The sequence below is a fragment of the Hyperolius riggenbachi genome, chromosome 8 (genome assembly GCF_040937935.1).
Source record: "Hyperolius riggenbachi isolate aHypRig1 chromosome 8, aHypRig1.pri, whole genome shotgun sequence".
In the NCBI taxonomy this organism is placed as follows: domain Eukaryota; kingdom Metazoa; phylum Chordata; class Amphibia; order Anura; family Hyperoliidae; genus Hyperolius; species Hyperolius riggenbachi.
The window spans coordinates 157,568,780-157,582,741 of record NC_090653.1 but is presented as its reverse complement, the minus strand read 5'-3'; the positions used below and the strand labels follow the sequence as shown (position 1 = coordinate 157,582,741).

The window sequence follows — 13,962 nt, the reverse complement described above, 5'->3', positions numbered from 1 at the left end:
AAAATCCATTCCCGTTCGTTGATCTCTGCCCCCGCAATGATCGGCATGCTTCTACTAGAAGCAGCCGATCATTGTGAAAAAAACTCAGTTTCCCAGCCTCCCTTCCTGCAAGCGTCCTTCCGACGCTTGCAGGACGCCTAAAAAAGAAAATGTGGCCATCTTGTGGCCAAAAAGTAATACTACACCCAAACATTTTTTTCACATACAAATAAATTATTTTTACTATTAATTTTAACTAATTAACTCCCACACTCCCCAATTGTTATCAATATTTTATTTTTAAAATATTAAAATAAATTAAAAAATTACAAAAAAAAAAAAAATTAAATAGTTACCTTAGAGATTGAAATCTTTAAATATTTATATCAAGAGGGTATAACACTGTTACTTTATAAATTATGGGCTTGTAATTAGGGATAGATGCAAAACTGAAAAAAATGCACCTTTATTTGCAAATAAAATATTGGCGCCAAACATTGTGATAGGGACATAATTTAAATGGTGTAATAACTGGGACAAATGGGCATATAAGTTACATGGATTTTAATTATAGTAGCATGCATTATTTAAAAACTATAATGGCGGAAAACTGAAAAATAATGTTTTTTCTTCCAAATGTTTTCCTATTTTCCCATTAAACACATTTAGAATAAAATAATTCTTGGCATAATGTCCCACCTAAAGAAAGCCTAATTGGTGGTGAAAAAAACAAGATATAGTTCATTTCATTGTGATAAGTAATGATAAAGTTATAGGCGAATGAATGGATGGAGCGCTGAAAGGAGAAAATTGCTCTGGTGGTCAGGGGGTAAAACCCCTCAGTTGTGAAGTGGTTAAGGAACTGCTGGCAAGATTGGTAATTGGAGATGGCCTGTGTGGTTTCTCATTGACAATATTTAGCTACTAGGAAGAACGCAGACGGACATACCTAATGTCCGAAAATTGTGAATAACCCCTTATTCTTTTTCTGCACTCCCCTCTTTGGAGATCTTAAAGAGGAACTCCAGTAAAAATAATGTAGTAAAAAAAAGTGCTTAATTTTTTACCATAATTATGTATAAATGATTTAGTCAGCGTTTGCTCATTGTAAAATCTTTCCTCCCCCCGATTTACATTCTGACATTTATTACATGGTGACATTTTTACTGTGGGCAGGTTATGTAGCTGCTCCTAGCTGTTTTGGCTGTTAGAGACCGCTGTAAACAGCTCATTCCTGTCTGTGAACATTGTTACTTTGGCCTCGATTCATAAAAGTGCTGTCGGTAAGGTAACGTCGAGCGGGGAAACACCGCTGTCGGTATTTCCGCCTTCAGGGTGGTAATTCATAAAAATTTTGCTAGATGAGACAGGCGCGCGGAGATATTCCGCTGTAGGCAGGCGTAAGGCTGTCGGGAGACATGCGGAAACAGAAGCAGGCGGAGTCCCTCCGTGCGGTGTTCTCTCTGCAGCTGCTTGGGAGGTCTGTCCCATTCACTGCACTGTATTCCGCACGCTTCTCGCCACATCAGAGGTAGCGGTAATACCCGTCCGCATACCGCTACCTCTAATCTTTATGAATTGACTACTTGTTACTTTTGCTATGATAATCACCGCGCAAGGCGGTGATTCATCACTCTGCTCGCGAATGTCGGCTTTTCATGTGGAAAAAGCCTTTATGAATACAGATTTTGCTGTGTGGTCGGTAAAGTGAGCCGTTTTCAGCATTTACGAATGCGGGAATGCTTTATGAATCGAGGCCATTGTGGCAGTTTGCCCAGAGTACCGCGGTACTCAGAGCTTCTTGTGGGAGGGGTTTCAGCACAAAATCAGTCATACAGCGCCCCCTGATGGTCTGTTTGTGAAAAGCATTATATTTATCATGTAAAAGGGGGTATCAGCTACTGATTGGGATAAAGTTCAATTCTAGGTTGGAGTTTCTCTTTAACAGCACTTCAGAAAACATTGAATATTTAGGAACATAGCTACTGACTTATGTTTTAATGTTATGAAAGGCAGTAACATGTTTGCATTTTAAAATAGTTAAAACGGGTACTGCCAGCACATTGCATTATTGGTCAGTTCCTAATCCTCTATAATAAAACCTAACTGTCCCTGCGTCATCCTCTTTCCCTGTCTGTGTGTCCCTGGCTTTTTTGTACTGAGCATGTGCTCAGCCAGGGCAGTTAGGATAGCGGCAGGGGACACAGGGCTGGACCTGACAGATTGCTATGTGTGGTTCACAGAGGTTCTAACTGCATTGTGGGAAATAACAGCTTTTTCCTCCTGCCAAGCAAGCAGCTCTCTGTGTGCATATACTTGAGATAGTGGCGGGTAACGAGCAAGCGGGTCGCGTATTTGCGCGCATTGCAGGGGGTAGCGGCTGTGACCTAGCGCCCATTTTTTAACGGATGGGCCTTTTTACTAGTACTTTATAATTGTAAGTACACTAACACATAAAGTATGACACTGTGTGTTTTGTTATGTTTCAGAGAAGAGATTACACAGCACTTACGAAGTTCTTGCCACCGAAGCACGAATATGTTCTATCAGTTCGAATGACTGGGATCCAATGTAAACTCTACCAATATTATTTGGATAATATAGCAGGTTTGTATTCTACCGATGCCTAACCCCAGCCAACACCCCCTCCTAGTACGATGTCTACCCCTAACCACCAGTGCCACCCCCCATTCTGCTGCAAAATCTGCCTATATTTAGCACAACCTAGCCTCTTTCTCACAGAAGGCCCCCCTCTGTATCCTGCCAAAGCAGGATCATGATGCATTCTGGGACAACTACTACACAGGCTCTCAGAAACCCAAATTCATGTAATTCATGTTTTTAAAGATGGTAGGCTGGATTTGATTTAGAAACATACTTATCAAAAATGTAAAGTATTGGTAGCCATGTAACTAGGTAGTAATGTGTTTTAAATGTATAATGCTGTGGGTGCAATATTTTTTTTTCTTCTGCTTCTTTCCAGTTTGGCTTCACTTTAAGTGCATTTATTTTACAATTACAGTAATGTGATATTGATTTATATAAAAAAATATAAGTCTAGTGTTAGTAGTACAACCCTGTTTTTGGACCAATGGACTGTGAGTGCAAGAAGCAACAGGAGGAGTTTAGTATATGAGGGCTTTTCTGTTTGCTTATTGTACAATGCCCGTTGGGGGGGTGGCGGTGTTAGAAAAAAGCTTGCTTATTTTTTTCTTTGACAAGCTTTGAAATCTTTTTTCTGTAGGCTGCGTGTACCTGCTTAAGGCACCTGAACCTGCAGATCAAATTCGTTCTTTAATCTTTCTTTCATCGTGTTGAATCTGAGCTAATTTCTTTAAAGAATTTTTTCCTCCTCTGTTTTTCATATGCCTTTCCACCCTTGTGGGAATTGTCCTCTGAAGATTTTTTTTTTAACAACTTTAATTTGAAAACAGAATGATATCATAAGTCTAATTACAGCCTGTACCAACTCATGATGGGCAGCAGATGTTAGATCTGGGTACAAAAAGTCTACCATTGTCTTAATTGTTTTGATTGTGCTTTTGTGCAGTTAAAAACGCCTCAGATAGCTTGCCAACTGGCTTTTTTTGTCTTGAATTTTTGGACAGACTATTATCATTAGGCTGGATTTGATGGTAATAAGATACCGATTCAGAAATATTAATAAATCATGTGCATTAGTAATGCTGCTTTACCCTGAGGGAGCAAAGTAAGTAATAAATGCTGAACTTTGCATGTAAGAGGTTTAAACACTGCTAGAATAGAATCGTGTCCGCTTACTTTTTTTTTCCCCTTAACAGCTTAAGTGACTAAAGCAGCATTCAGTTTGCAGTAGCACTAATTAGAAATTAGGGTTATGCAGCTCTTCTTTTGTATAAAGATTATGGTTTCTCAACATGTCATTACTGCTGGGTTCAGTACGCTATTTACTGTAATTGTTTTGTTAATTATTTCCTTTTAGTTTAATTTATAGTATTGGTCTTACTGTTCACAACCTGAGCAATTAAGGGCCTGGCTAAAGATCCATAGGTCCTATCTATCGTTTGTAGCCCCTGAGCGCCAGCTGAGTTCATCATGTGCTGTGCATCATCCCTCCACCCCCTCTATTGCAGCAGGACACTTCACTCCATTCATGTAAAAAAGCCGCCTGGTGGATTTCCGCTAGTAGAATATCCGTAAAATTACAGATCTCCCTACTTAATTCCAATAGTATCATATTGGTAATCTTTCAAATATTTTACTCTATTTGAATCTAACTCTACCCTCACACAGATCCCTCCCTTTACTGATGCCTAACCCTAAGACCTTCCTCAACAGAAGCTTAACCCTAAGACTTCCCTCTACCAATACCTAACCCTAAGACCTCCCTCTACCGATGCCTAACTCTCGCACACACTCCCCACCCCCAGGTGGTGCCTAACACTTCCTATCAAACAATAGAAAATCGAAGGGGCCCTTCTATGGCATACATTCAAAAGTGGTAGAGCTAAAGTCGTTGATCACCACTGTAGCTGTAAGTCCCATTACTGCCTATGGAATGCATGAGTGAGTTGGGTGTTGGTGCACTAGTGTTTTGTAGCGCCGTTATGTAACAAACTAAATAACCAGTATATTAAATAATTACACAATTTAAATTCTTTTAAAGCAAATCTGTTGTGAAAAGTTGCATACCTTTTGAGAGGGAAGGCTCTGAATCCTATAGAGCCTTCTCTGTCCTCTCTTGGTGTCCTGTGTCCAGCACTGTCCCCCGTTTTGATTCTCTGTCTCCAGGAGCCCTCAGAAGGCATGAGGAGCTCTTGCTGTCCCAGAGTGCTATCGAGAAGCTTTGCACAAGAGCGAGCAGGCGCAGTACAGAGCCTGGCCGTCTTTATAAGCATTCAAAAATGTAAGTGCTTCCGAAGATCTCCAAAGGCGTATTCAACCATTTGGTCGAATACACACAACGGGGCTGAAACTGCTGGAGTGCTTCTCCCCTATAAAGTTCCCTAGTGTCCTATGGCTCCCCTCCCTCCATTATACAGGTCTGTGGTGTTCCCTCCCCTTTACAATTCCCTGGTGTTTAGTCCCCCCCCCCCGGACCCATACAGTTCCCTTGATGTCTAATTGACCCCTTCCCACCTATGTACAGTTCCCCTGGAGTCTAGCGTATGTTCTCTTGTAACTTGCTCTTTCTGTCATATGTTTAAAGTGTACAACAGAGGAAAATACAAGAAGCACAGCTTCACTGTAATGTCCAAAGTGCTCCTATAGTCAAACCTCAGGATTGTCAGCAGCTAAACACTCTCCTCTTTGCAGACAAAGGACGATTCAGTATCTGCAGTACAGAGTTTTGATTGTAATTTCTATAGTTATGACATATTGCGCAACACTTTTATAAACTAAACCATTCTGTCGTAGTCTCCCAAGGAGCTCACAAGACACACAACCTTCATATTGCATGTTTCTCCTGGCGGACTCAAAGCACCAGATCTGCAGCCACTAGGGTGCACTCTATAGGTAGCAGGGTTAGGGAGTCTTGCCCAAGGACTCCTTACTGAATAGATGCTGGCTTACTGAACAGTAAGAGCTGAGAATCGAACCCTGGTTTCCTTTGTCAGAGGCAGAACCCTTAAAGGATACCCGAGGTGACGTGTGATAAACATGGGTATGTACAGTACCTAGCACACAAATCATCATCCTGTGTTCCTTTTTTTTTTTTTTTTCTCTGCCTGAAAGAGTTAAATATCAGGTATGTAAGTGGCTGACTCGTTCCAGACTCGGACAGGAATTGACACCCATGTGACCCTCACTGATAAGAAATTCCCACTATAGAACACTTTCCTAGCAGAAAATGGCTTCTGAGAGCAGGAAAGCATTAAAAAGGGGCAGTACATTTTAGCTCTGGCATACTTCAATTAATGTGTCATTGTACAAAAACAATAAAACAGTAAAAACAAGTAAATTTAAACATAAAATAAAACTGTGGAATATCTCAAAAAGTCTTTTTTTTTTTTTTAGGAGGAGGATAGATACAATCGTTCATTTCATTAGTTTTTCACCTCGGGTTTCCTTTAACCAGTAGACTGCTCAATCTAATATCACAGTAAGGCACACAATGGGTCACTTTGATAATGAGCCAGATGAACCTGTTATGTTTTTTTTATTTGGTAGCAGTGTGAAACCTCTTTAGAAAATCTGCACGAATGCAGGGACAACATATAAACTGTTAAGAGGGTGTCCATTGCTGGATTTGAGTACAGGTACTGCAGAGCAGACTGTGACAATAAGGACTGAACCTTTTAAATGGTGCTTAAAGCATATAATGTCATCTTACATGCTGGTACTACTTACATATTCGCCTTACCATTTCAGTTAGATTTGGCATACACTATTCAATTATCACTCAAGTTTTTTTCGATCTTATTACAGATGATATTATCACCAATTATTTTACATCCAATTAAAAACCTCCCCAGCGTTCAATTTCCCCAGGATTTCTGTGCAAACAGTGATAAAATTTATTTTTAAAACTTTTTTTTTTCTGTAACTTGCCAAAATGTGTCAAGCAAGGGTCTAGTATACAGTGCAGGAGAGTATTGATGTGTATGCATGTTTATACTGTTCACAGCATGTTTTTTTTTTTTTGAACTGACATTTCTGTCCATACCGCTAGGGAGGTTAAAAACCAACTTTGTGGATCTATCATTCGATCAAGCTCTTAATAGCACTCAAAAACAAAACTTTTTATTTATATAGTTTAATATTTACACTCAAAAACAAAACTTTTTATTTATATAGTTTAATATTTACTGTATTTCTACCGCATGTGCGTTCACATCCTGCTTGCAGACCTTTAAATGGGGGGGGGGGGGGGGAGGGAATTCTTGCCTGTTATAACTTTTTTTTGCCATAGCGGCATTTGCACTTTGTATACTATTGTTAAATGATGTTGTGCGTGAAAATACAGCAGGCTATAATGCTGGGTAGGTAAATTCAGCCTTGTTTGTAAAGCCTGTGGTTTTCTTTTCTTGTGATTTTCGATAGATCCCTTGCTTCTAAACTTGAAGCCAGGTGTTAGTGTTGAGAGCTTTAAATGTGAAATGGAAACATCTGCTGGGCTCTTGTAAAATCTTGCCGAAGTCCATTGTGTAATCCTTTTACCTTGACAGGTACTAGCGTTGCTAGTGGTGGTGAAGGAGGAGGGAGAGGTAGATCTGGAATGAAGCTTTTCCAAGACTTTCAGATTTTAAGCAGAATCTGGACTCACCCTTGGTGCTTGCAGCTGGACTATATTAATAAAGAAAATAAGGTACTGTGGCTATCACACTGCATATTTCTTTCTCTGTTAAATGTTTCCCCAATAAACTATGCCAAATAGTGGGTAGAATTTCGGTGAAATAATGGAAATGTGTTCCCTTTTCCCCTTTTTCTTTTTTTTTTTTTTTCGTCTGCAGTGCTATAGATTTGCCTGATTTTCTTTCATCTGTGATCATGTTCCTTTATATTTCAAGATATATGCCCATTATTAGAGCTTTGTTTGAAATGATGTAAGCCAGACTTTTTCCAAGTGACTAAACAGATGTGTTTGAATTTAACACGACAGTGTCTGCCACAAAGAAATCCATTCCAGTGACGTCATGCATATGTTTTTATAGGGTTACTTTGATGAAGACAGCAACGAGGAGTTCATAGTTTCAGATTCTGAAGAATCCACCCCAAGTCCAAGTTCTGAAGATGTACCTCAGTAAGCACTTGTCCGTCTAGCCTTGAAAGGGTTACAGACCTACAGACATTTTTTTCCCCTCTTCCCTCAATGGGTATAGCAGTACTACAAATGTGATTTAAATTGGCTTCTACAGCAAAGTGTTCTACCTACACGAATAATTATTTTCTGTTTATCATCTACTGCCAGAAAATCACTTAACAATAACGTCATGTGAAAGATCATCAGACTTTAGTCAAACAATCAAAGATAAATGCCAACTGATTTTTCTTGTGGCTTTGCCCTGGTGTGCCAAAATGTGAATTAAATATGATTCTAGCCACTATACACATTTCTTACTTTGCACAGTTTTATAAATAGTATATTTACACTGCACCCAGGCTGTCAGCAGTTTAATTAGATTCAGATTATTTTGTTTTCCATAGAGCTAGCTGATACTGATTGGTTGTCTTTTTGGGGCTGCTAATTGTAAACTAGGGCAGGCAACCTGTGGCTGGCCTGTCCAGGTGCTGAACAGTGTTTTAGCCAGCAGCTTGGAGCAATGAGGGTTTTTTTCTCCTGCAGAGGTTTTACAATTCAGATTAATAACCTTCAGACTATAATTGTTTTTAAAGGAAGAAGAAAGGAAAAGGAAAATCCAAGAACGATAGCAGTTCCAGCGATGAAGAAAGTGATAACGACGTTGAAGTAATTAAGGTTTGGAACTCACGGTCTCGTGGAGGTAGCGGGAAGGATGTCAAAGAGGAGGTGCCCAAAGCTGCTCCACCCAAAGTAGAAAAAGTAGAAGAAGGTGAGATAGTCTCATTCATTAGGAGTTTGGAGAAATTGGAGAACATTTTTCATTAAAAGTACAACAAAATATACCTGCTTTAAGAGGAGGAGGTGTAACGGCTGGATTCACACTTGTCTGTTTTTCTGTATACAAATTGGGAACTAATGTTAACCTCCCTGGCGGTAAGCCCGTGCTGAGCACGGGCTATGCCGCTGGAAGGCACCGCTCAGGCCCCGCTGGGCCGATTTGCATAATTTTTTTTTTTGCTACACGCAGCTAGCACTGTGCTAGCTGCGTGTGCAATGCGATCGCCGCCGCTATTCGTCGCGCTGCGGCCCCCCCAGACCCCGTGCGCTGCCTGGCCAATCAGTGCCAGGCAGCGCTGTGGGGTGGATCGGAGTCCCCTTTGACGTCACGATGTCAGTGACGTTATCCTGCCAGTCGCCATGCCGACGGGGGAAGCCCTCCAGGAGATCCCGTTCTTTGAACGGGATCTCCGATTGCCGGAGGCGATCGGTGGGGCTGGGGGGATGCCGCTGAGCAGCGGCTATCATGTAGTGAGACCTTGTCTCGCTACATGAAAAAGAAAATATAAAAAAAAAAGGATTTGCTGCCCCCTGGCGGATTTTTAGCAAACCGCCAGGAGGGTTAAGCATTGGGCTGCTTCACCCTTCAATGCGTTTTTTACATGCAGAGAAACAACTGATAGCCATTGGTGCAGCACTGTCAGAAAACTCATGCAAAAAAGCATGCTAAAAACTGGAAGTGTGAATCCAGCCTAAGGCCTCGTTCACATGGTCACACGCAGATGGCTGTGCGATCGGAATGCAATGCGTATGATCACATGCCAACTGCGTTTGTATGCATTGCGTGGCTAATCCCATTCACTGCAGTGAATAGGTCAGCCACGCATTTTGCTAAGAAATGCAAGCAGCATACGTTCGTGCACCGCACTGGTAAGGAAAGCATGCAGTGTGCACATCACAGTGCAGTCTATGCACTTCTGATGTGCGTGCGATTGCTTCCTGCACCCGTTGCCATGCAACGCGTGTAATGTGAACGAGGCCTTAAAGTGATTGAGTTTAAATAACTATTTTCCTACTTTCTTGAATGTAAGAGAAAGAGTATGCAGCTGCTGACCTGCCTTCCCATTTCATTTTGTGTAATAAGGATAAACCTCCAAACTGTCCTCTAATATATTTACATTTGCAGAGATCTGGGTATCCCCCCGCCACCTGTATACAAACATTTTCATACCTCTAGCAATCTATACACTTTCAGAGATACAGAAAAGATATAGAAAAGGAGCCGCTCTCCGTAGTGCAATGTCGCTTTAAAGAGGAGCTGTTAGGTATAAGGTCTCAAAGAAAAAAAACACATATATCAGTAGCTAAATATTGGCTGTACTTACATTACATATGCATTTCACTGTCCACGTTTGGATGTCACAGAATATTTATATAGTATTTGCAGAGAATGATGCTCCTGACAGCTCATGGCAGGTTCCATGTTTGTCTGTCTTGTATGAAGCCAAATGTGATGTAATATCCTCCCTTACCCTGCTTCCTGATGATTCGACTCACAAAAAAGATCAGGATCAAAGATCCTAATGGTTCATGATCCGGACAAACACTACTGTGCAGGGAATATTAATTAGCCATGTGGCTGGGAACAATAGCGGACTCCTGCAGTATACTCTAACGGAACATGTGCCCTGTGAACAGCACATTGATTTTTAAGTGCTGTGAGTTTAGGCTGCTGTTACAAGCTTCTGTAACGTGAGCCTGTAACTTCTTACTGTGAAAGCAGCCTTAAGGCGGGATAGGGAAATGAAGGGGAGGACCAAGGGAGTGCAGTGGGGAGAAGCAGCCCCAGAATGCTTTGCAGTATCTGTTATGCGGCCTGCCGGCCTCCTTAGGAGCTTGGGAATAAAGAGCCTTGCTGTTCAGCAAACATCAAAGTAAGAGAGATTTTTAACTTCAGTATTGCCTTTTTGGCTTCCTTCTAAACTGTTTAACACAACAGAATAGAGGTTTAAATTAACTTTTGCAGCCTGACAGTTACTCTTTTTAATATTAAAATTTCGCAATACAAATTGCACTTACTGAATCACAAAAGGTAGAACGCCTGTAGTTGGGCAAAAGTACTGAACGTATCCGTGGGGGGGAAGGCTCCCTACCACTCTAGGGAGGCTGCCCCCCAGGGATACATTCAGGGCTTTTGCCCAACTACAGGCGGTCTACCTTTTTTGATTCAGTAAGTGCAATTAGTATTGCGTGATTTTAATAAAGCGATATTACACTACAGAGCACTCCTCCTTTTTTGTTTCGTTAAAGTTTGCCATTCAGCTGGGCACTGAGGAGCTGCCAGTGTGTTCTATTGGTCCCGTGATGACACCACTGAGTATTTAGCGCAGGATTTCCCATCTTTTTGTCTGCGCTTTCAGAGATAGTCGCTTACGTGCATATTTAATACATATTTCATGCAGCATAGGGTTTGGGACAAGTACCATATTTTTTTTGTAATATAAGATGCTCCGGACTATACGACACACCTAGGATTAGAGGGCGAAAATCAGGGGAAAAAATATATGCTAAACCTGGTGCGTCCATGGGCATCTTGTAGATCTTCACCCCTCAATTGTTGTCGTCCTCCACTCCCCCGTGTATAGATAAAAGCAGCGGCAATGCGTCTCTCTCCTCATCCACCAGAGCTTGCGGCAATCAGAGACCTCTCCTGCTCCCCTAGTGCTGGCTTCTGCTGATTGCATCATTACATGCTACCAGCACTAGGGGAACATTGCCGGATCGGCCTCTGATCGCCAAGGGCTCTGATGGATGAGGTGAGGAATGCTCAGCCACTTTTTTTTTTCTTCTATACACTGGGGAGTGGAGGGGACAATACAGGGAGTCCCCAACATTGCAGTGGTTTGTATCAGTAGGTGTTCATAATTTTGGGACTCCGTCTGTATTTGGAATATATAATGCAGTGACCTTTCCTCTCCATTTTTGGGAGAGAAAAAATGGTCTTCTATCCTGAAAAATACTGTAAATGTACTTCTTGCCAATTTCTATTTGTCAGTTTCATGCTTCATACAGTTTGCAATAGCATTTTCATAAAAAGCTACATGGCTTCATAATACTGCTAATTGGGAGGCTGGGGGCACATCTCACTACTGAATGCTAATACCTGGGGTATAGATCTACTTCTTTTTTTTTTTTTATGTGTGGATACATAGTTTACTTCTTGCATCTATTTAGATGCACATAGCAAGCCTTGCTTTTTTGCTGGGTAAACCTACTGGTTTAAGGCCCAGGCCCAGCAGTTTGATCTTCAGTTCACACTGCAAGTAAAAATGGACCGTTTAGCAGACCACAATAGACAATTTCGGATCTGGTCTATTGTGGTCTGCTAAATGGTCCGTTTTTACTTGCAGTGTGAACTGAAGATCAAACTGCTGGGCCTCTCTTCCCAGCCTTGGCGCTGTGGCTGTGATGAAACATCAGTTGCTGATGGGCATCCTTGCCTAATTTTTGAAATGTATGCTGCAGATTGACAAATCCGCAACAAGGGCAGCAAGGTGGAAGTGAAGATGTCCTAGAGTGCTTGGCAGACTGAATCTTAAAACAGATGACGACTATAGGAGCCATGCTAGTCTATCTGGATGCGTATACACGTCCAGTATTGCTATGCCTGGTGCATGCACAGGCGGGCGCTTCTGCCGCTCGTTCAAGGCGGGGTTTATGTGGTGGTGATTGGTGAAGGGGAACCAACTGCAATGCCTCTGAATGAATAAACATGCATCAGCATGGTGGCGTAGAGGTTAACACTCTTGCCTTGCCAGGGCACTATCTGCACAGAGTTTGTATGTTATCCCTGTGTCTGCGTGGGTTTCCTTCGGGCACTCTAGTTTTCTTCCACATACAGATAAGTTAATTGGCTTCCCCCTAAATTAGCCCTAAATTATTATTTATAAACTACACAAAACATACATAGTCCTATAACTATAGTAGTGATTAGATTGTGAGCCCCTCTGAGGGACAGTTAAAGAGACTCTGAAGCTAGAATAAATCTCGCTTCAGAGCTCATAGTTAGCAGGGGCACGTGTGCCCCTGCTAAACCGCCGCTAAAAAGGTGTCCCTTCATCCCAAACCCCCCACTGCGACACTTGGTCGCAGACTTGGTCGCTCCTGGAGGCAGGGCTTACGGCTGCAGCCCTGCCTCCAGTCGCGTCTATCAGCGGCGCATCGCCGCCTCTCCCCCGCCCCTCTCAGTGAAGGAAGACTGAGAGGGGCAGGGGAAAGGCGGAGATATGCACTGACAGACGCGCGTGGGGCAGGGCTGCGGCGGTTAGCCTTGCCCCAACCAGGAAGCGCTCCCCCGCTGAAACGAGGTGATTTGGGGGTGAAGGGACCCCCGTTAAGCCGCCGGATAGCAGCGGTTTAGCAGGGGCACATGTGCCCCTGCTATCTATGAGGTCTGAAGCGAGATTTATTCTTGCTTCAGACTCTCTTTAAAGGAACACTATTGATCTACATATTTATTTCAATTGAGATAGGAATTGTTTGGGAAGTGCTGCTAAGTACTGGTGTATACATTTCACTGGCAACCTCTTTGTTTACTGTTATCAAAATACTTTCAAACTTTACTGACGCCAAAACTGACGGCAGAATGAGCCATGAGGGGAGGGGAAATTCCCCTCACACTTGATCAGTTAAACCTGTGTGTAACTCTGAGAGAGAAAGCTCACAGCTTTTGCCACAGCTTTTCATACAGTTTTTGCTTTCTCTGTGGTCTGATATGCAACACTGGCTGTGCATTGAAGCAGACACCTCTTCTGCAATTGATTTGTCCCAATATAGCTAAATCCTACTCTCAATAAATTAAAGCTTTTGCCTCTGATATTTAACATGAAAAGTAGGAAAATGTTTACACAGCTACTTAGACATTATTTGTACATTGTCATTTTAGAACACTTGGGCATTGATAGTATTCCTTTAAAGAGAAACTTTGACCAAGAATTGAACTTTATCCCAATTAGTAGCTGATACCCCCTTTTACATGAGAAATCTACTCCTTTTCACAAACAGACCGTCAGGGGGCGCTGTATGGCTGATATTGTGGTGAAACCCCTCCCACAAAGAAATTCTGAGTATGTACTCTTGGCAGTTTCCTGTCTTTGAACCTTGCTGCATTGTGGGAAATAGCTGTTTACAGCTGTGTCCAACTGCCAAAAAAATCATGCAGCAGCTACATCACCTGCCCACAGTAAAAATGTCACCATGTAGTAAATGTCAGAATGTAAATCGGGGATTTAAATTTTTTTACAATATGCAAACACTGACTAAATCATTTATGTATAATTATTGTAAAAATGAAGCACTTTTTTTTTTATTACATTATTTTCACTGGAGTTCCTCTTTATGTGACAAGACAATATAGTCTGTACAGCGCTGCAGAAAATGACGGGGCTATATAAATACTACTACTACTAATAATAATAATAATG

At 41.8% G+C, this 13,962-nt stretch overlaps 1 protein-coding gene across 2 annotated transcripts in view; it reads left to right on the top strand.

Moving 5' to 3' along the window:
* ATRX (ATRX chromatin remodeler) overlaps nucleotides 1-13,962 on the top strand; it is a 201,346-nt gene that overhangs the window by 139,626 nt on the left and 47,758 nt on the right. For both annotated transcript variants that reach the window (XM_068247594.1, XM_068247593.1), the window contains 4 exons: nucleotides 2,469-2,586; nucleotides 7,128-7,267; nucleotides 7,614-7,702; nucleotides 8,296-8,471. In XM_068247594.1, coding sequence (XP_068103695.1) covers nucleotides 2,469-2,586; nucleotides 7,128-7,267; nucleotides 7,614-7,702; nucleotides 8,296-8,471 — 523 coding nt within the window. The remainder of the gene's footprint in view (nucleotides 1-2,468; nucleotides 2,587-7,127; nucleotides 7,268-7,613; nucleotides 7,703-8,295; nucleotides 8,472-13,962) is intronic.